Here is a 23,317-nt window from a genome sequence, read left to right as displayed (position 1 = left end):
GTGCTGTGAATTCAGAAGAGATTTCTCTTGCAGAGAGATTCTCCAAGCACACATACACATTATAGAGGAAAGACCTACTGCTCTCTGAAGCTTTTGCCTACCATAACCAAATTCACTGAAGCCCTTCACTCAACCCAGAATTTCTGTGAGCTGATCTTGCACTAGAAATCAGCCCTAGCCCATGGAGGTGCTCTACACTCTAGGCAGAGAGATGTTGACTAAGTCCCTCACTGTTTACTCTCCATAGTTTCGAATTCCCGTTGCATGTATTTTAGGCAATTATTTTAACACCACCAGAACTCTTCTGGACTAACACTGATATCTTGCCTTCAGATTCCAAGAGTGGAAAAATCAGTGCTCTGACAGCATGTGTGCATCCATTCCAATGCGTGTTACTGAAATCTACAGTCTAAAAGCTCTTAAGACAGTTCAATTGGAAACAGCTCAGAGGCATTGACAAGGTGCCGAGATAGCAGAGCACCAGAGGCACCGATGCATGCTTCAAGCTAGCAATTGATCACCATGCTTCATGCTTAAAGACATCAGCACCTTAAGAACCAAATGCCTCTAGGGACTGGTATGCCACTCTCTGAAAGACACTCAGTATTTTTAATGTTACAGAAAACGTCACCTGGTTTTTATTCTCACTTCCCACCTCCTTCATCCTCTTTGTTCAGTATGCGCCCTCCTTCCTCTTAACCTGTTTAATACAGATTTTGCTTCTCCTTGGTTCTCACAGCAGCATAATTTTCCATCTGAGTTCTGTCTCTTTAATTCACTTATCCATCTCATTGGCATTCTTTCCCCTCCTCTCTTACCTTTAAAGCCCCTCGCTTTTTGTCTGCTTTCTCACCTTCTGCAGAAGCAGGGACCTTGCAAGCTTTGTGCTCCATAAACATGCGAGAAACCTCTTGCTTCACTACATCACATCAACAGTAAGAAGTGTCACTTAATTTGAATTGTGACTTAATCTGTATCAGGAATTACTGAAATCACTGTGCTGCAAGATTAGAGCACTAACAACAGTGATCATGCATGTATTATTTCTCAGCTACAAATACAGTATTGTATGAATTACAAATTGACAGCAACATTGCTGTACAAAGGGCCAATTCAGAAAGTACTCTGAAGAAGTTCTTTGCCTTGCCATTAGCTTAAACAAAACTGACACGTCAATCTTCAAAATGTTGAGTACACTTCAGCAATGGATGGATGCACATGCTTTCTTACTGCAGCAGAAAGGGGTTGCGCAGCTCATCTGCCAGTTATGGTGCTGGAACTCTGAAAATCTATGTACTTGGGGAGACCTAGCTCACACAGAAAAATAGACACATATATTTTAAGAATCAGACTTGAGTATTTGTTTTACATGAAGCACACCAAATATACGTATTTCTATACTTAGTTTGCATCCTGAAAACAAGTTGTTTTCACCTAGTTTTGCTCAAAGCTCGCTACTCTGCTTTTAGTCTAGGATTTAATTTGGCCATGAAAAAGCTTGTAAAATGTTGATTCCTGAAGTGATAACACCTGCCTTCTTAAACAGTCCCTATTCTCCTCCATTCTGACATATTGCTCACTTTCAGACAGAATTTCTAAACAATTCAACCACTTTCTTTGCTATTTTAATTGATTTTTCTTTCCAATACCTCCTGCACTCCAAGATTTCTTCATTCTTCCCCCTTGAAATATTCACACGAGAAGAGAACATTAGATGTTAATCTAGCTACTTGATTTGTAGCAGTTCTCCAGTTCTCTACCCAACCATTTAAATACTGTCATTCATAATAGGGTGATATACTGTACTATAAACCCTTTAGCAAATGGTATGTCTTGGTATTTTTCTTTTGTGACAAAGAATCGTATTAGTTATAAAGGGGAAAGATACGTACTCAGTGCTCAGACTGACCAAGAGAATCTCACTGTCTCAACAGTTTCCCCTCCTTTCTAAAAGAAGTCCACTTCCCCCCCCCCCCTTTTTAAAGAAAATTCAAGTCACTAAGCTTATATTGTTTCCTTATAGAGAATATTACACACTCTGATAGCCCTCAAAGTCCAAAAGCTTTCTCTTAGTATTAAGCCTGAAATCATCTCTACCTTATCACCCCATAGTTGTGCACATACATCTCAGAGCATAGCAGCAATGCTTCTTTTTCCTGGCAAACATACTGTAGATTCCTACGCATAATTACAACTGCTTTGTCATAGCTTAGCTAAACTGCCTGCAATTAGCCCTCTAATCTTATAAGCAGTGATCTGATATGGAAACTCACATCAGTACTGCTGACATGCCCTGATTACCGTGATGGCCTGTAGAAAACACCCATCTGGCTTTAGAGCCACAGAGGTAGGATTCTCTTCCCAGCACTGCCTTGAAACCTTTGCCTAATCAGTGTGTGTCTTTAACGAGCTTGTGTGCATCTTGCAGCACTTGACTCTCAAACGGCCCACATGTCATTTCCAACACTCAGGTTGGATCTCTTTTACGCTGCGATGCTTTTTATCCTCAAAGCATATCCACCATTTGCATTCACTTCTCAAACACAAACCCAAGTCAAACTTGCAGGCACTTGTCACCTCCAGATCTATCTCAGCAAGGGTACAAGAGAAACCAGACATGGAATTTTGGAAGGAAAGCTGCCCAATTTCCCCACACAGCAGCCTACTACAAACGTGGCTGCAATGGCAAGTTCCTGTTCTAACCACATGGCTTACTGTTGCTGGGGAACATCAGAGAAGTGTCTTGGTGAGATATCATAAGCATATAAAGGCAGAATATCTTCCAAACTTGGGTTAAACCAGCAAAAGTTTGGGCAGCTGGCTTTTAACTCAAGTTAGCCAGAGTTCACCTCCCATTCTAGTTTATTCTGCCACATTGTCCTTGGTTCCATGGTAATTTTAAACAAGTACGAAAATACACTTTTTAAAGCAGATGCATAGTTCTGGTAAGAGACAGCACCCAGTGCCTCACTAAGAATTTGCTATTAATAGCAAATGTGAAGGAACAAGGAAGGTCTGGATTGTGCAAGTAGTTAGGACAGACCAGGATGATTTGCCTTCTGTTAATTGACGTGTCTTTACAAGTTAAATGTCATTTCATTGTCATCAGCTCCAGTCCTTGTTCCTCATCCTGATGTGCCTCTGTCTACTGGGGTTTCAGCTTTATCCTAAGGATGACTAATGTTTGACTAACTTGATTGCCATGTGTTTGCTTGAGCTCCCAACACTACCATTAATGGCACTGCTGAATGGCATGAGCCCTAGAGCTGAACAAAGCTCTGTCCTCTTTCCAGCCAGCTCAGACCATGGTCTGGCTTTAGCTTTTGGTTATGATCTTACAGACCATTTTCAATCCACATCACAGTTTTTAGCCAAACGCATTTGGATAAACTCTCAGTTAAGATGGAGCGAGGCAGTATCAAAATGCTTTACTGAAATCAAAATATTTTACATCTGTTCTGCTTGCTTCATGCACTTATTTTGAAATTCTACCAAAAAAGCAATCCGAGTTTCTCTGGCAAGTTTTAGTATATATAAACCACGCTGTGTCTTTCTCACAGTTACATTAAGCTGCTCAGGAAAACAAAATCCTGCAGCTATGCGCTTGCATTACTTTCGTCTTTTCCCTAATACTAGTTACAAGGCTCATTTCAAGCTTTACAGCTCTAGAAAACTGTAAGTGAAGTATATCCATGTCATCTAATCATATCACTCATCTCTAATTTATCTTAACGAGAAGGATCCTTTATAATAAGCACAACATTCAGTTACATTATTTTTCTCCTTGTTCTAACTCATGCAAAATAAACCAAGATGATATTCTATTTTTTAAGAATTCCACTACTGCATTATTTCCTTTAAATTAAAAATATTTAAGTGCCAACATCTGGCCTGTCTACAGAGACTCTAAAGATGTATTGATAATTACTACATTCAGAAGGCTTTTGAAAAATAAAAGTAAGATTAGAGAAACCATTTTCTTAACAGAAGTGCAAGGACTTCCACAGTGGGTATTTCAAAGACTGGTAACAGAGCAGGTATAGTCAGGGTAGCTACATTTCAAAGACCCTCTGCTATGCTCCTCAAGCAATAGTCCTTCTTCATGCCACTTACTATTTTTAATTTGCCGTTACTACTTATACTCTGGATAAATGTGTCAAATACTAACAGTTCCAATGCCTTTAACAAACAAACAAACAAGGGATGTTGGACCAACACCCCTGATTCAGGTTCACATGGAATTACCACACAGTAAAAAGTAGCAAAATAATTATGAAAATATTTAAAATGCCCAAAGTTTGCCTCATTCAAAAAATTAGGCTAAAGGGCTTTAAATGCGTGCTGTTCAGTTTACTCTTTTGATTGCTTTACCACTATGTAAATCAATTTGTTAATGTTCCTTACAAAATGCATGAGCCAGTTATACTGACAAACACACAAAGCTCATTCGTAATTAGCAGTTAATTAGTAAGAAGGAACAGATGCTGTTAGAGTTTCAGCAGGCGAACAGGTTCTGTAAACAATGCTTATAAATCTAAATGAATTTATTAACCACAATGCAACTGTCAACATTTTGCTGGCAACCATACAAATATGGTGGAATCCCCCAAACATCTTTACAACATATTAATAATCATTGTGTCAGCCGAAGTCTATCAGGCAGTCTCACTTGCTAACTGTCATAAGCTTTCAACTTAATCTTGTTATGTCACTTCTCTGGCCTAATTCCTCATGCCCACAGAGGAAGAGCTCCAGTCACCAAAGTTAGCTCAGATGCACAAGGACTCACCTCCAACACACAGCAGTCTCTCGAAACAAAGGCATTTTTGCAAGAGAAATGTTTGGTTTGCACCAATACCTTGAAGAAGCTTCCCTGAACGAGCAGTACTCATAGCTCTGAAAGCATGTCTTGGTCCTGAAGAGTTTGCAGTCATTTTCTTTTACAATCATTATCACTCAGTGAGAGATCACTACTATGAAGGCATCTCCAGATCTCATCCAATAAAAGTAACTAAAAGTCAATTATTTCCACTGTCCGTTTATAAAATCATGCACTCAATAAGCCACTGAGTGATGCCATAGGTGGTTGGGGGTTTTTTTCATTATCTGGGTAGATGTAGATGGCTGAAATAAAAAGAATGCTTTAGTAAGCATTTTCTAGATGCAGCTATTAAACCACTCGATAAACCACCTTAAGTCAAAGATTTTGGCCAGTGGCCAGTCCTTAGCCTAAGGGTAACAGTGAAGATACCTTAGTGACCTCACTGCTGTCAATCTCTGCATGTCACATTGAGATGCCACCTTGATATATTACACCATTTCAGCACTGGAAAATTCTAATAAATTTTTTAAAGTCGTATTACAGCCTTCTTTATTGATGTTCTCTTTTATATCTACATTGCCTTCGATCAGTCCCTCCTCCTCTCCCCCAAAGTATTCTGACACCTCTTCACCATGGTCTGTACTTGCTTTCAACACTCAGCACTCCAGGATTTGCCACACACTGGCACACAAAATGGGAAGAGAGCGCCTCAAGAGTATGAAATTCTCCAAAGCTTCCCAGGAGAGACTGCCTGGCTTGCTTTCTGCAGGCTCCAGTCCCACCTGCTGCACTGTTAGAGGGACCAAAGGCATGGAGGTTGTGGAATCGATTCTCTGCTGGTATCAAGCACTGGGTAAAAGAAGATGAGGATGTTCATGGCAGAGCCTCATGAAACAAACAAACAAACAAGCTCTCTCCCTACTCTTATGAACACAGCACTGGAAAACAGATCCTTGACTTATTAATCTGAAAGAGCAACATCTGCTCCTTCTACACAGACATAGGCAGGTGGATTATTTTTTTTTTGTCTTTAAAAATTAATTTTTTATATATGAGAAGCTTCTGTCTTACTATTTCTGTAAAGGCTGATAGGTCTTCTGTCACTCTCCTCCCCCCTATTTCCATTCTCCTTCCACCATCTCTCAAAGGATGTTTAACCTGATCAACACTCTATTCCAATCAAAAGCTGGAATACCTCCTTTTGAATCTTAATGATGTACAAGAACTATAATCACACCTGATGAGTCAGCTAGGAAATCATTAGCTACTAGCCAAACCCAGAAATTGTTCCTTAGCTATTTTAAGAAACAACTAAAAGCATTAGATTTGGATAGGATTAAAAAAAACAGAAAATGAGGACAAAGTTGAGCACCTTTTACTGGCAATCATAACAAACTAGAAGCTCTTACAGTATTAATGTGGATATCAAAACATTAAGCAAATAAAAAGTTTTGTATTTTGACCTTAAGTGGTTTTACACTATTCCCTTCCGTTGTTGCCCTAGAAGGAGCTTTTGCTCACTTTGGAGGTTGTGTCATACAGACAAATGGGGTATTATTTTTGAAATTGTGTGCCCCCTGCCAAAATCGACACTAATAAACATTTAAATACATTTCTTTATTAAGTAACATTCAGAAAAAATAGAATACTATGTTTACTACCACATGCATTGTACCACAAAGACAAATTTTTGAGCTGGGAAGAGTTATGAAGCAAATGAACCTGAAATGAAACTGCTTAATTCATTCACAAACCACCAGCTTCTTTCTGTTATGAGGACTAGAGGCTCCCATTAGCTTCAGTCAAAAACAATGATAGAAAGTTAATTTCTCTGCAAAGTTTATTAAAAAGATCTCGTTTATAGATCTTTAAATACACTGTGGAACAGCTGTAGGCTGCTCACCTTGGTTGTAGCCCACTTGGGAGTATCACTGCACATTTTTTGCAGGTATTTAGAGATAAAACAAGGACAATTTATAGGATGGGAGACAGAAAACTCATCTTAGGAACTCTCTCAAATACTAGGACAACAATTAAAAGCAACATAGTAGAAATTCCGTCCTTATAAACCAAAGACCCAATTGCCAACTTTCTCCTGCAACCCTCGGCTATCTCAGGAAGGCAAAGCAAGATGATGACTCGGTGGGACAGACTGACAGTCAGGGAAGGGACAGCTCTCAGTCTGAGGTGCTGAGGTTCTTGCCCAGCCTGACAGCTTTGCCTAAGGGCCAGAAGGGGCCATTCCCTTGGACTGACAGGTAGAAACCTTAACCTGGGATGGGGGAGGTTGGAACTCGCTGGGCTGTGTCACCCATCCAACAGAGCAGTGCACCAAGCCGAACCACGAGGCACCCTCATCTCCTTCCACTGTTTGGTGTCAGAGGTATAAATTAAAGCAAGCTTCCTGAAACCACAAAAAAAGTTCCATTAAATCCAGACACTTTTAAATGCTATTTTATTCCAAACACTTAGGACTACTGCTTTTCTTGGGATGGTATCTGAAAATCATCAGCAGTAAACCACACAAAACCAGCTTTCACAGTCAAATGAAACATTATTCCAGGCAGGTACATGTAGCTGTAGCTGTTCCTCTGATGTAAGGGCACATTTGATCTAATTGGAAAAAATATTTCAAGTGCACTGGGAATAGTCACTGTTAACTGAATGCAACAACGAAAAAGGAAAAAAGAGCATGCAGACCCGAGGGAATTACCAAATCAATTAACAACTAATTCAGGAACTAATTTCTGTATTGCCTCTTAGCACAAAACTGTATCTTTAATTTCTCCTGCAATAAGCATCACCATGATAGTCCTAACACACTCTGACGCTTTAAATGAGTTTACAAGTATCTCTTTTTGATTGGCTATGTAACATTATTTCTTCACAGTTCAATGCAACCACAGCCAAGTGCTCTGAAATATTTAATTATACTGGTAGCTACCGGTTAACAATTTACAGAACCACAGTGAGTACAAAACATTTTATAACTAGTAATCAGCTAATTAAAAACACAGCAAAATGTGTATGTTCTGATTATAAACAATTGCGGAGGAATTACACAGAAGATTTCAGCACTAAGAGTATTTGGCTAAAAACCATACCCTGGTGTTTGTACAAGCAGATCTGGATACTGATTACTGTGATTAGACGGAAGTGTGACAGAGGAAATTACACCTCACACTAGATAGAAATAAATAAAATTATGTCATCTGCTAGTTTCTTATAAATCACATAATTTCTGAGTTTTGGAAAGCCACTCTCCAGAGACACAGATACTGGCTTGCAAACAACTATCAAGAATCCTACATGAGCATCAATAAATAAAACCCAAAACAGCAGTAGTTTTAGTGAATGCTCTGGTGTAGAAGATGGAGCAGAAGCAGCAGCACAGTGGTGTGGGTCTCTGTGGCAGTGCAGCGGGGGTTTCAGTGCAGGTAGCACTGTGCAGAAAGGCACACTACAGAAGACACATGTATAACGAAGGCAAGTAAATCCTAGAGTTGTGTGCGTCCTCCAGGTGTCTGCTGCCACCCTTCTTTTGAAATGCTTTTGGTCGTTACATGCATTAGCTGTTTTTATTTCAAAATGACACTTGATTTTGAATGCAGACAGAACAAGAAGCAATGGGACAAGCCCAAGCACTCAGCAGTGGGTCGCAGGGCCTGCTAACGCACTAGTTGTAGAATTGTGTGTCTGTTCTGATCTACCTATACCATTTTTTTTTCACCCTGTCAAGTCAAATGAATTAAGCAAGAATAGATGCTAATCTGCTTGCTTATTTGTTCTCTCTTTCGGTAGACTCAAAGCAAACTTTTACATTCAAGAAACCCGCTGCAAAAAGCATTTGTTGTTTATGACAGTGGCGGGTCTCGGGTCTGACACTTGCCTGAAGCACTACAGTGCTCTTCTGCTAGCGAGGACGACTAAGGACATCAGTTTGACTGACTAGTCGTGGCAGACGATCTCTTTTCAAAACTTATTTCCAAGACACTGCCATACTTGCTGAAATGCTCTAACAGCTGTACAGACAGCCCTGGGTATTTTAGGGGAAAAGAGGTTTCAGGTACGATGTTCTTTCTGGTTCAATGGAAAGGACCAAGATAACATGGCGTTGTGTGTTATTCCACCAGAATCATGTAACTTGGCACATAAATGCCCTAAGTAGAGCTAAAAATTAACAAAGGAAAAGGAGATTAAGAAGAGGAAAAGCATTAGTCAAGCAAAGGCAGGACTGACCTGCACTTGTAGGGAACTGAAGAGAAGGAGGCTGAGCAGCACAGAGCAGTAGGCAGACAGGAGGTCAGAAAGATAACATGGGGCAAAGTCTATGAAAATCCAAATTAAGCTAAAACCCCCTCTCTTTTGAAGTTGAGCAATGCAGATTGATAGGGAATAATTTTGTTACAGTCCCACCTATTTGGGCTAAAAGGGTACAAAAAGGTTACACTCTGGAAATTCAGTGATCAGAAGTAAGAAAAAATGCAAATGGACAGCCTAAACTTGGACATGCTGAAGAAAGGAAGGAAAATCTTTGGTAACAGAAGATCCTGCCTCACCTTGCAGCTCTCCTCCTCACCCTCTGCAGCATGGAGGGCCACTGAAAGTGCTCGTTTGGTTGGGCTGGAAGAGGCATGCTGCTCGAATTTACTAGCAAAGCTTCTCCTCAGACATGTTAGGAAGACTGGATACTAAGTCTAATAAAACCAAAGTTGTGATAAACTACACTGAAATCCTCTTTAATTTGAAAGGCACTTCCTAACATCCTCAGGCCAAGGGCTGTTGTGCAGGTGTAGGCAATCTAAGTGAGGAGAGCCCAGGCAAGACTGGGCTAGAAAACAAAAAAATCATTGAGAAATCAAGCAATTTCCAATTTCCCAGAGATTCTTTCCATAGAGGAGCACACAGACAATGTATGAAAAGAGTTCACTAGTAAAAAAACCTTAATTAAATAAAAAATCCCTATTTTGGCATTAAGTACATCTTAAAAATAGCACAGATTTTTTCCCTGAATAGGAAAGTTTTCTGACAAATTGCTTCAGTTACGTTCTTCTAAGGCTAGGGCACTTGGGAAAGAATTGAAGATTGACAACGCAATGGCCAGGCTTGAAACAAAAAAAGTTACCAGGAAATTCTCAGGAGTACACAACTCGATTTAAAAGTTACTTTTAAAAAATTGCTGATGTGGGATTGTAAGTCACAATACAACTTCTCAAATATTTCAGAAGCTACTTAAAGTGACTTTTTTTCATGCAAAGTTTGACATTTGTTGAAAGCATTTTCAAATAGTTATCTTTGCAAAGTTTAATGCTATTTTTTATAAAATTCAGATGTACATCGTAAAGTGCCAGTTCTGTTTATGCCCAACGTAAGGAAAAAACAAAACTTGTGCATCCAGGAACCAACCTCTTCTTCATGAAAAGCAAATCAGTGATGCCACCCCCACTTGCTGACAAAGCCCCTATCTGAGCCTCAACCTAAAAAACTATTTGTCATTTTTAGTTCAGAGTTAAACAAAAAAGACAAAATACCTCATTTCATTAAGATTACTTTAATGTACTTAAATACACCAAGCTGGTAGGCAAAGAAGGTCATTTGAAAGATCACCTAAAAGTAAAGCCCGGATAAGATATTCGACTTTCTCCATTAATATAGCCATTTGCAAACGGAGAGAAGTGAATAGATTCTGAAGTTCACCTTTGCAAGTCATGGATGGCAAATTTTTCACTATGTCATCAGCGTAACATTAACTATTATAACATTTCTTTTTAATCCAGACTTCAAGTTTTCTATTCCTAAATGATGCAGGAATTCAGAGGCACAAGAATTGCAGTACCTCCCACGGTAAACCAAGAGTTGAGGCAACCTGTCAAATCTATTCTGACCAGTTTTTGGTAAAAGAATACTCAAGGTTATATAGCTGGACTATATAATAATACCAGCATCTGTGATTAAGTGCAAATGGCAAATAGAAGAAGGTCTGAAAGCAGAAAGTCAAGGCCAGCTCTTACGTATTTATTTACACTCTAATCTGGGGGGGGATGGGGGAAGGGGAGAAAAAAATAAAAAAGAAAGAGCACACAGCTGCCATCCCAAAAACAGACCTCCCATCTGCCACCCACGATTTGCATGTCACCTTCTCCAGGCTCATTTGTACTTCATTAACTGCCATTGACTTAACAAGATTTATGCAAATGACACCATAGGAGCTCGCTAACTCCCACTGCAATCAAGTGATTATGTATGTACAATTCTCCACAGCAATGAAAAATTAATACATGACAAGCCCCCTCACCGCTGAGCTGAGCTTCTTGCTTTTATTTTTCTTGTTGTGCTTTTTTTTTTTTTATTTGAATATGCCCTACTGATAAAGATTTAGCAAGATTTCAGAAAACAAAGTAATCTTCCCAAAATGCTACAAACCACCCCCATCCTAGAAAGTATGTCACCCTAAACTGTACAGCCCAATATGTGCTTCAAAATATTCACTCAGGCTACCAGGAACGAGTCTTCGTTTTCAGAATAAATGGTTTTGAACAGAGGATACTCCAAAAAGAGTAAGCCATTCACCTTAAGTTTGCTTTAAGGGTAGTATTAGCAATGTTGCAGAAGACAGCTTTAAATATTTAGTGTAAGTGCTTCTTTTTCAACAGTACAGGACTTCCTATGGATTTTAACTTTGGGCCAATACTGTTCCAGACATTTGCTGACTCAATTTGATTACAAGAAGATATTTAAATAGCACACAAGTGAGACTTCTCGCGATGCTAAAAGCACAGGATTTAAGGCATGCTGATACCACTACGCATGATGAAGACATTTGTACCTCCCCAGGAAACTGGCCTTCCCAAAATATCACTCACCTTAAGACTATTTTGGCAGAAGTTAGCAACCACATTTTAAAAATATGCCTGTTTTTCATTGCCTACATTTTGGGTTTCTGCTGGGAGCAAGAAGGTTCATCAGAACAGCTTTATATGACTTAGCCCAATAAAACCATATTTAGCACTGCAGTGAAAAGTGATTTTTAACATTTAGAAAGGACAGAAAGAACAAGAACATTAACACTTTTCAACCAGATTGCTTTGAGTTAAGGATAAAGCCCTGAAGGAGCGAGGTGTTTCCTTGGATGGAAATAAGCCAATTACAATTGTACTTATTTCCCCCCAAACTCTCAGGGATTCAGGGACCGAGAACAGGAATTCAGGAGCAGGTTGCAACTCTTGGCTTCTTTTGACCAAAAGCCACACCAGACTCCAGTATCTGTGTGGGTTGGTATCTGGGTCCCAGAAAGGCTGTAATACAGAATTACAAGCAACTCCTTATGCCAGCACAGCTCTCTTCACAGGTGTGTCTGTGCATTTAGAGAGAAACCAGGAGAGAAATGGAGTGCCCCCACAAAACCCTCACTCTACCAGTTTAAACTGGTCCAAATATACAAAAGCATCACTCTCACGACAAGTATCAACCACAGCTGTGGTGGTTCAACAGCTGCAGTACAGACCTGATCTATGAAGAAAATGGTAGGTGAGACAAATGACAAACTAATCATATTTTCTACATTTCTGAGAAAGTTGATTTTTTCATACTTTTTTTCCTGTGCTCACGCCACCACACACAGACAGACTTGACTAGTACCAGCTCTTCCTCCCTCTTTTCATGTATCCCCCTAGCTCCAGAAGAAATTTCCTTTTATCCTCAAAATCAGAACATTTCCAATCTCCAATTAACTTGTTTTTTGTTTTGTTTGTATTTTTTTTGTGTGTTGTTCTGTGAGTTTTGGGGATTTTTGTTTTGTTTTGTGGGTTTTTTAAAGTTGGGAAATAGTATTTCTGATTTTGGGGAAACCCTGGGTTTCAACATACGAATACTAAGACTTCTCTTTTTTCTATTCAATTTTTTGTCATTACATTTTTTTCAAGTATCAGTGAACTGAGAACACAAAATCCACCGCATTGGAGTTTCAACCATAACTTACTTTTTTGGGTGGCAGAGCAGTGTAAATTTGCTAATACGCTCAACCAACACAAACGAAGCACTAATCTGCAAGTATGAGCTTGGGCTTCTGCCTTGCACCAGAAGCACAGCCTTGCTAGCAGTCCTTACAAAGTGTCACTGCACCTAGAGTAAGAACCCACAGAGAATAAAACAAAGTACTGACATGCTTTTGAAAATGTCCCGAAGACGTAATACAAAAGCATGTGCATGAAGTTGACAAAGGCATTTTGCTCAACAACAGCTTAAAAAAGTCAGAGGACGTTTAACATGAGGTTACTCATAATACTAGCAGAGGGCAGTGCAGCAAAGTGACTTTCAAGCTAATATGAGGACAAATTGAAAAACGTAGTGACAAAAAGATGAAAAAGAAAGGTCTTTAAAATTATATAGTAAGATAAACTCTCCCACAGCAATACTGTGAGTGCTACAATCTGCATTCAACTTTGTGAAACCAGATTTCTCTTTCTATTTTCTGACTATTTGTAACAGAGACGTATCATGATGGAAGGGGCTTCTCATTGAGAGCACAGTAGCATGACATACTAAAATATTTAGGTCAAAAAGTTCCTTTTCACATCCCTTTGTCTTATTCATAGTTTATGCATAAAATTAATGAGACACCATCTTTCCTAGCAGGAATTTCCACTGCCTCAGAGAAACATCCAAGTATCTGGCACCTGTAGAGCTCACCAAGAACACAGTCGTATCAGCAGTTTAACTCGTCACCTCTTCTGAGAGGACTCTCCATCTAAATAGTGGGTAGACAGAAAGCTATCCCCTGCTCAAACTTCAGGAGCCACTTCTGCTTGAAATAGTGTGGTTTGTAATCAAAGACCACTTCAAACTAATGTATGTTTATTAACAGTAATGAAACACTGTCAGTATGAATACACATTGAATATAATTTTTTAATTAAATGTTTCCACATCAAAAAAAAGTATTTTTTCCCACTCAAACTTTTTTTGCTTCAATAGCTTGGTGGTGCTGGTCTCCTACACCTTACTGATCTGTCTAGAACGCAGAAAACCTGGGAACCCTAAAATCCATTCTCTTGACAAGCATGATGTGAAATACCACTGACAGCAGCCATCCTATGGCACTGCATACCTACTGTTCAACCTCCCTTCTTCTAGCACCCTTCCAAAACCCTGATGAATAGGATGTATCTGCTGACTACAGAGCTGCTCAAATATTTCCTGATAATTGCTTGTACGTGACAAAATGAAATTGCCATAATTGGGATTAATAACACTAAGTGTGCATTCCCAAAAGACTGGTCATACTCAGTATACAAACTGAGGATGCAGGGAGAATTTTTCAATACAGAAATTCAAGAGATTGCAGGGGACATTTCATTACAACATGGTATAGGGCAATCACACTTAAAATGCTTATCTTTGATTTTTAATCAAATTAATTTCATACAACAGCATTTTGGAAAAGAACAATATCTATGCCTTGAATAAATATTGAAAAGTGTATTCCTCAGTTTCAGCTGCATTTGCATACATTTTTGTTTAATTATCATTACCCAGAAGAATTCCAGCCGGTCTAACCCATCTCGTACCATACAAAAGCTGTAGAAAAAAAAAAACCTGTAGCTTGTTTTAAATGTCTGGAATCTCCTCCCCTGAACGCAGAGCCAAATACTGAGCTTATCTGGTTTCAAACTGCTCTTCTGAATTGCAGTGTGTTTGATTAAAATTTGTCTACTAGAGATTCACAGACACAACAGCACTTCTGCTGCCTGATGGTCCCAAAAGGTCTTTTTAACTGCCTTTAAGAAAGAAAATCACTGCAGACAGTTAAGGATACAAAACCATTTCTCCCTCACCCCTAAAAAGACAAAAAACCCCAAACTACCCCAACAGACATAAATCTACCCCCAAACAGGAGACCCTGGGCTACCTGGCAAGATAAAACATGGACTGAGGAAAAGATTAGAAGACGCAAGTGACCCTCTGGAGGGTAGAAAAGCCACCAAACAAAACTGGAAACAACCATGTGGGAAGAAAATAAGCTCTCTTCTCTCGACACTTTTACTATCTCCAGCAAAGTAACTCACATGGAACTAAATACCTGCAAACGCTACCACAGAAACTATCTGTAAAGCATTCTATACAAACGCTGAGCGTAGTGTCCTTAACCACATGAATTCAGTGTAATTTAATTTGAGAAAGTAAATGATCTCATTCACCCAAATACTTTGCATCAGATGTCGGCATTGCTTTTGCCTTTCAAAGGACTGTTCACAGCTACAATTTAGCATTGAATTTCTGGGCTAATGAAAGTGCATCTAGGCTAGTAAAACAGACCAAAACAAATCCTCAAATTCAAGTCCTGTTGTGTAATGAGGAAGTTTAATTAAGGCCACACATTACAGCTGTAAACGTTCTCTTATATAATAAGGTCTAAATGAAACTGAACCTAATCAAAGTTACAATTCCTTCATTAGCAAATTACAAACAAGAGCGCACAGCTGACACACCGGCTATGATTATCACAACTAATTGCCTCGTTGTTACAAACCAGCCTGAAACTGTGTTCAGATGTCCGTCTGCAGTAGCAAATTAGGGCCACATCAGGCTATTTCTGCGATCACAAGGGGCTCTTGTAGAGCGATCTGATTTACCCTGCCGACTGGCAGCACACGGCCCAATCAAAGCCCCCTCTACAAAGGCAGCTTTGAAGCCAGCACAGCCTAGAAACCCGCTCCATATGCAGGCCGGCAGACTGCACTTCATTAGGCCTGTTGTCACATTTTCCCTCTTCTTATTCTAATGATCCTATTTTAATACACATAGGAACCCCTCCTAATTGATGTCAAGTGAGTGACTTCCACATTCATCACCAGAGCACATCAAACACGTCTTGGTGCACGGGGCCGCCATCAGAGTGCTTAAGACCCGAGGTGTGTCTCCAACTACAGGGAAAAAAAAAAAAAAAAAGAAAAAAAAAAAAAAGTATTTCGGCATTACCTGTTTAATTGGGATTGCGCGACCGCTTCCAATGCTATCTGTTCTGCTCTCCAGGACCTTCTTCTCTTTGTCTGGGTCACTCCCTTTCCGAGACTGCCGAGCAAAAAGAAAGTTTGTGCTCCATTAAATGTAACACTTCACACAGAGGATGCTCCCCCCCCCCCCCCTCCTTTTTAAAGCAATTAAAAAAAGTATTTTGACACACAAATACAGACTGAAAGGGTGTGGGTTAGAATCTATAAAAGTACACAACTGTCCCAAAATCTGAATACTAAAATACCACCTCTAATTTTCAACCATCCACTTGTTTGAAATGGCGTTTGGGTTTAAAGAGTTACAGTTTCACCGCCTGAAGACCCAGCAGATCAGAGGACACATTTCTGAAGTCTCCAATAGCAGCTCCGAAGAGAAACGAAAGTTCCAGATTCTCATTAAGAAATCTGATATATAGATGCATATATTTAACTTACATCTGTGTGCTTTTTAGAAATATTATCAACTACTTAAAAATGCGATTTCATGATGCTGGTTTTGATCACGTTGACTTTAACTTCATTTTTTCCTACTTTTGGATGGTTAGAAAGTTGGAATTCCAAGAAAAGATAGCAACTGATGCTGAAAAAAGTTATCTGAACACAATGAAGAAAAATCAGCACAAGGAAAATTTAACTGATGTTTAAAACCTGAATTGCCTGATAGTGGCTTTCTGCAACACTCGAACTGCTCTAGGAACAAGCTCACTTCATGACTTTATAAAGTTATATAGGAATTTGAAGAAGTTATTCCGATTCCAGTCCATTATTGTGAAAGAACGCACGAGCATAATGATTTTGACGGATTATTTTATTACAAAAAGAAGACCTGAGAGTCATCCTCCTTAATAACTGAACTGACAAGTGACAACTTCACTCCATTACTTTTCAATAGGAACATTACTCACACAATATCGAAAATGGGAAAACATTTTCATGCGCTTTTCAAATCAGAGACGATATATGAAACGAATACATTTGCAATGTCCAGTACCACAATGGGACATTAATGAAAACCAGAACGACACAAGACCTCACTTTTCATTTTCAGCAGAAAGAGTTGTTTGAAAGACACTGAAATTAGGAGAACAATTAGGATCGCGGAGAGCTAATACCCATTTTCCATATTATACGAAGGAGTGGAAGGAAGAAAAAAAAAATCCCCAAAGCAGCTGTCTTCGTGCACGAGAGGAGGCTTCGAAGAGGAGGGAGAAAACCCACGGAGGAGGACTTCAAGTAACACTATTCTAAGCAACACATTTACCCAGCAGGGATCCCATGCTGATTTCCCTGCTCTGCCAGGAACGGGCTCCTATCACTAGTTACTATGGTTCAGGGCAATGGAATGACGTGCTGGGGAATTAAACAAAGAATAAATGAAAGAAAGCAAAACAAGTGGGAGGGATGAAATCCAATGTTCAGGATAACTATTGTTCCTCGTCCTTCAAGACAGATTTCTGAATCTGAAAGTGCCACTTCCCAATAATACAAGGCAAAACAATGCTTCAATGGTGCAAAGCGCCTGTAAGTGACATTTTAAAGAAACTCAGTGAAGGTAGCCAAATCCTTGGGAGGGAAGTTGTCAACTTGAATGTTTCTTTTTTATTTGACTTCTTAAAAGAAAGGATCCTGCCTCTGAAAAGCAAGCTAAATATCTACACACTACTTCTCATTTTTATTTTTAAATCATCCCATTTTCAACTCCGTAAAAGTAAATGCATCTGGAAATAATACATTGCACATAGAAGGCAAATATCTCCATGCAAAATATTTTCAAATACCAAAAGTATAGAAACGTAGGAATTTCTGTTAGGCATATTCTATTCTAGCTGCTTGTAATCGCAGAATGCATAAAATTTTCAAGGGGAGAATCTTAGCAGGCTCCACTATTTATAAAGACAAATCATGCAGTGAAAGAGAGATATATTCTGATCTTTTATGCTTTTGTACCTATGACACATACAATGCATCTTACATCCTATAGTGTAAAAAAATAGACTCTAAACCATACTGGATCACTGTTTGCTAGGACTTTTTCTGATGTCACATCTACATGTTAAGTTGTTCTATTTAAAACTTCATTCAAGCAAACCAGAAAAAATAAAAAAAAACTACAACACCCACATGAATACAATTTAACTCATTTCCCCTTTGCACTGAAAGTTGTATACAAACTTAGGTCAACATAAAAACTTAACCACATTAGGTCTGTGAAATAAGATTTAGTCCCTGAGGGATACAGCACCTGAATCTGTGCACAACCAGAATCCAGTGAGTCCCAAAAGTAAGAATACTGATCTCTAATAGTACGTACTCAGACAGAGTTCATTTTAACTTTTAAAAGGTCTTGCTTGCAATTCTGCAAAGATGTAAGATAGGCAATACTGAATATGGGAAAGGAGATGCATCTTCCCGTACCAGAAGTTCATTCATCCCATATGGGATTGGACATGTAGTTATAATCAGTTCTTTGCTGAAGTGGACCTCATATGCATCTCATAGTATATAGCACAGTGGAGATTTTATTCAGTTGTTCCTATTAATACACTGCACAAAACAAAGGACATTTACACCCTTCTGCTAATATTTGATCTATTTTATCACCTAAGTAGAAAGTCAGATATTGCAAAATCAGCAAATATTAATATTCAAAGTAAAAAAGATCTGATACTGTACTTAATGCATTTAAACATCAACATGCTTAAAATTCTCAACACTGTTGCAACTCAAAAGCTGTAAATTAAGAAAAATCATATCAGTTTTCTACTTAACTCAATTTTCTTCGAACACTAAAAGATTTTCATGTAGGAAACTAAACATATTACCTATGCTGGATAACAAGGGGTAATTTGCAATTAAACAGAAATATATTCGATTATGTAAGTGATAAAGGCATAAGCAAGTTAACAGGCTAGGAAAAAAGCATAGCAAGAAATCCAGAGCTAAACAGTAAAATATTTTGATTATGCACTCTGTAACTAGACAGAAAATACTGGTCATCTATTTATTCAATTAAATAAATTCCAGGTTATAACTTGGTTGATATGGCATGAAACCTGGGTTACAGCAGGGTCAGTGTGAAATACTTCAGGACATGGATTACAGAGCAACTCGTTACACAACATTTAGTACACCCAGATCTTAAAAGACAAAACTAATTCTGAAAAGTCAAGTTATTACTGTTCTTTTTTTTTTTCATAGGACTTTTTTCACCCCCCATTTTCCCCCAGCTGTTAGATGTTAAAGACAACTATCAACATCCTCTTGTATTAGTAAATTTGGTTCTCCTTATGCTATTAATTATTGCAAACCAGAGCTTTAGTCTATTTGTTTATAGCAAATGCAGCTGACTTAACCTTTTCTGCCACTGCAGATGGGTATATTTTTCTCTATTCATTTTCTCAAATTTACACTTACTCCAATTTAAAACATGTCCAGTTTCCCAAGTGTCAACAACATCTATAGAGCCCTCACAGCATTTTATGCATCCTCAGACCAGAAATGGTCGAGGACTGCTTTTGAGGGATGCTGTAGCATCTCGGCTCCATCTCCAGAGTTACTCTGCTGGCAGTTCCTGGGCTGACACTGACATCTAGTGGGGTTGGTAACTGCCGGGTGCACGGGAGGAAATCCACACCACTGCTAAAAAATACCAGCATCAAAACCGGACATTTTTTCACATGCTACTCATTTTTGCATGTTGTATTGTTTTGCCCCTAGACATTTGCACCTAAACACAAATGCATGATTTTCATACCTTTGGAGGAGTTTGAAGGTCTCATTTTAAATCAAAATATCACTGTTGGGATGGATACATGAAATACGATCCCTGGGACTTTGTGCTTGTCATCCAGCCCTCCAAATCGACGACAAAACTTTCTACTTGCTAGAGGCTGAGAGGTCAGATTTTATTTAGAGTACAAGGAAATGGTTTTACCATTTTTGTATGTGGTTCCCTGGATATGATCAAGGAGCAAGCTAGTTTTGGAAAGTGAACATTACATCACCTTTGGAATAAAAAAGTATAAACTCTTTACAATGACAGGGAAGTCATGGCTTTCTAAACACAACTACACTCACCAAGGGACTTACATGCAAGCCCACATGGATTCTGTGTTTGCTATAAAGCATATTAAGTGCCAAAAAACTGCTTACAAAACCGCAATTACACACACAATACAATCCCAAAGCTTCCAGCAAGACTGCTAAACTAAGGAAATCATCATTCAAGGATTCATTATCATCTCCCAAACTACTTATGCGTAACAAAGACCTATAATATTGGACCAGTCAAGCTTTCTATTCAGTTTAGTTTATTTCTATTTTTTTGCCTTTTAATGAAGCAAAACCAGATGGTTTGCGAAGAAAAAAAATATCATTTCAATCTCCAGCATCCCTCTCAACTCTGGCAAACTGAGTTGAGCCTGCGTAGTAATAAAAGTAGCAAATGCGGTAGTTATTTTGTAGTACCACGTGAAATTTCCATGGCAAACACTAAGACCTCTCTACAAACACAGGAGACCTTGCAAGGGAGCCCTGAATCAGCAGTGTTATTCAGTGTAAGGGCAGGACTGGGGAGCAGAGGCACAGCTTTCTCTTTGATTACAGCCAAACCAGGGAATCTAGAATGAAAGGTTAAAGCTCAGGTCTGAGAATTAAAATTGGACAAAGGCTCCAGAATTCACTTGGTTCACTGTACTTCCCAATAGGATAACTTGACTGTATTGAGTTTCTGTTTAAGTCCTCAAACAGAACCGCCCCATGGCAATTCTAAGGTTTTAGTTTTCAAGCCTGCGGATCCATCTCAACTCTCCTGTCTGGATTAGACCAGCTCAACTCAACAGGGTTGAAGTTCAGGCCGTCACCACAGAGCACTACGTAAAATACAGCAATAGTCTCTTCCTTGGCTCACTCACCGTGAAGAGGTTGGATCGCCGCTTGGACTGTTTACGGACAGGAGTTGGTGTGTTGGCAGTGGGAGGAACATCAATCCGTAGCTCCTTCTGGCTGGTGCTTGGAGTTGATGGGACAGAGGAGGAATAATCACTTAAACTCCCTCCTCCATTACTGGTCTGCAAGGATTAAAGTTAGTTTTAAACAGTGATACACTGCTTTCAAGAAATTACAATCCACAGCTGTATCTTACTTATTCCTGATACACAAGAACAGCAGCCTAGGCTCAGGAACACAGCGGGACTGCCCTACTGCCACTTTTCCACACATTTCTATTCCATGTCCTTCAATATTTTACCTGCCATTGTTTTTTGAATATTTAGAAAGTTCTTTTAATATGGCAGGCACATTTTCATTCTACACAATATAACCTTCACTGGATATAAACATTTTAATTTGATTTACATTGTGGAAAGTGTAAATTTTGGTTTTCTACTTCAAAATTGCTAAACCAAATTCTGCCTCAAACCTAAAAAAACCCCATCTAGAGCCACAGAACTGCATAGCTGGACTTAATCCTAGTCTGGAGACAGAAGCTCACCTAGAGCTAACAAAGAAAATGAAAATAATTCAACACTAAAATGGCTACTACAGTGATAGATAATTCCCAACATATTTGCTGAGAAAAACCATTGGTACAGAGATACAAAACTTTAAAGAAAGACAATCCAATTTATTCAAAGTAGAAAAAAAAATAAAGTTACATCAGTCTTGAAAGAAATAGAGGAGTTTGCCTAATAAAACTATTAATGAATTGAAGCAACAAGTTACTAATCGCAGGAACGTGAGGAAACATGACAGAATGGAAAGGACCAAAAGGTGATAAGAACAAAGTCTTGATTTTTTTTCTTTTAATTACTAGCCATAACATAAATGAATACTTAAAAAGCATCATTATACAGAGAATGTGGAAGTTGTCTGGAAAGACAGAAGGACAGATTTTTCTCCCATCACATAGAAGTATAACCTCTGAGGATATACTGTATATGCTGATGAGGGACTGGGGCAGGGCAGAGGTGGAAAATTCTGCACACTGTTGACAAAAAGCTCACTAGAAGAGCAGCAGTGGGTGAAGGGTCTGGACAACAACTCACATGGAACTTATGAGGGGAAAAATAAAGGTCTGTGATGCACACAAAAGGGTAAAGGAACATCTTTAAGGCAGACAAGTTTCCTAAAAGAAGTGAGGAAAGAAGGTAAGAGGGAATTTCCAGGATGCCTGAAGAGAAGGGTTCTCCCACGACATTTAACCTGTTACTTAGTCTCATCTTACTTGCTGTAGGTAGGAATTCAGCAGGTACAGTTGCTGAAAAGGAAAAGCAGGTACTCCAATGTCTACTCTTCAGCATCACTCCTACACTAAGTGACTGGTCTTAGACATGCACAAAGCTGCTGCAGGGGAGAGGTACTCCTCCAGGGAGGCACCAGCAGCATGACGGGACTTTTCACATGCTCCTTGGAGGTAAGCATAGGGATCAGGATCTCAGGCTGCAAGCAGTCAAGAAAAAACCTCTGAAGGAGAACCAAGCAAGCAGGAGACAATCCTTTATATCATCCAGTTGAAGTCTCTTTTAATATTTTCAAGTCCTCTTGTGATTCTTCCAGCTTTTCCAAGATTATTATTTTTTTAAATTTCAAGAAGCAAAGGACAAAAAGGAAGAAACATGAGACAAGCTGATCATGTTTGGGCTGAAGTGCCCACCAATGCAGGCAGAAATCCAGGACCACCACTTCTGAAAGTCACTGTTTCTCTGTAAACAACAACATGCTCATTTCTGTGTGACAAAATAGGATTGACAATACAGCAAATGAGCTTTCTGATGGAGAAAATTCTCTTCCCCTCTTTATAGCTATATATGCCTACATATATTTTTATATGTCATTAAATTTGCTCTTCCCTTCATTCGGGCTGAATTGGCAAAGACTGGTTGTCAGAAAGCCAGAGGTAAGGGTACTGAAAGCAACAGAGGATCTGGAGGAAGTTTTTCTACAACACTTTCAAGTACCCACAGTAAGTAGCAAGCAGAATTTGGAGAAGACCCAAGTGTATAAAACAAAGGAGATGGAAGAACGAGAACTGAAATGATAATTTTTTGTGTCCTAACAGAGAGCAATAACACTGGGGAGATGAGCTGGACAACCTAGGAAGACCTTAATTTATACTCTGCATTTGCTTTCCCTTTCTCTATGGCACCTTGCTGAGACACCAAGTAACAAACCGAACATAGAGAAGAGTAAATGGCCTGCATGAAGACACACTGAGCCTGTGGAGGTCAGAAATTACCTCTCCAAAGAAACACAGGAAGGACTCTTAAATGAAAAACAGTCATGAAAAAACATGTACCTAGGACAGCCAAAGTGATTGACCAAAGTCTGCCGAAGTTCAAAGAGCCAAAGACTTTGAAAAGGAGTACTCAGACCACTGGGCATGTCAGAGATTAGGAGGGTGGTATGGAAGCCTTAAAATGTGGCTGACAAATAAGATATAGACAGTGAACATCTGGAAACTCAACAACTGTAAAATAGCATTAGGA

The 23,317-nt window shown here is 39.1% G+C and overlaps 1 protein-coding gene across 14 annotated transcripts in view; it reads right to left on the bottom strand.

Annotated features, from left to right (window-relative positions):
- AGAP1 (ArfGAP with GTPase domain, ankyrin repeat and PH domain 1) overlaps positions 1 to 23,317 on the bottom strand; it is a 396,570-nt gene that overhangs the window by 171,265 nt on the left and 201,988 nt on the right. For 13 of the 14 annotated variants that reach the window (XM_074910246.1, XM_074910247.1, XM_074910249.1 and 10 more), the window contains 2 exons: positions 20,747 to 20,902; positions 15,799 to 15,891 (listed from right to left, as the gene is read on the bottom strand). In XM_074910246.1, the coding sequence (XP_074766347.1) occupies positions 15,799 to 15,891; positions 20,747 to 20,902 (249 nt within the window). The remainder of the gene's footprint in view (positions 1 to 15,798; positions 15,892 to 20,746; positions 20,903 to 23,317) is intronic. The other variant, XM_074910243.1, reaches the window with a different exon arrangement.

The sequence above is a fragment of the Athene noctua genome, chromosome 7, assembly GCF_965140245.1.
Source record: "Athene noctua chromosome 7, bAthNoc1.hap1.1, whole genome shotgun sequence".
Taxonomy (NCBI): domain Eukaryota; kingdom Metazoa; phylum Chordata; class Aves; order Strigiformes; family Strigidae; genus Athene; species Athene noctua.
Note: the sequence above shows the minus strand (reverse complement) of the source record. Positions and strands in the feature narration are given on the sequence as shown.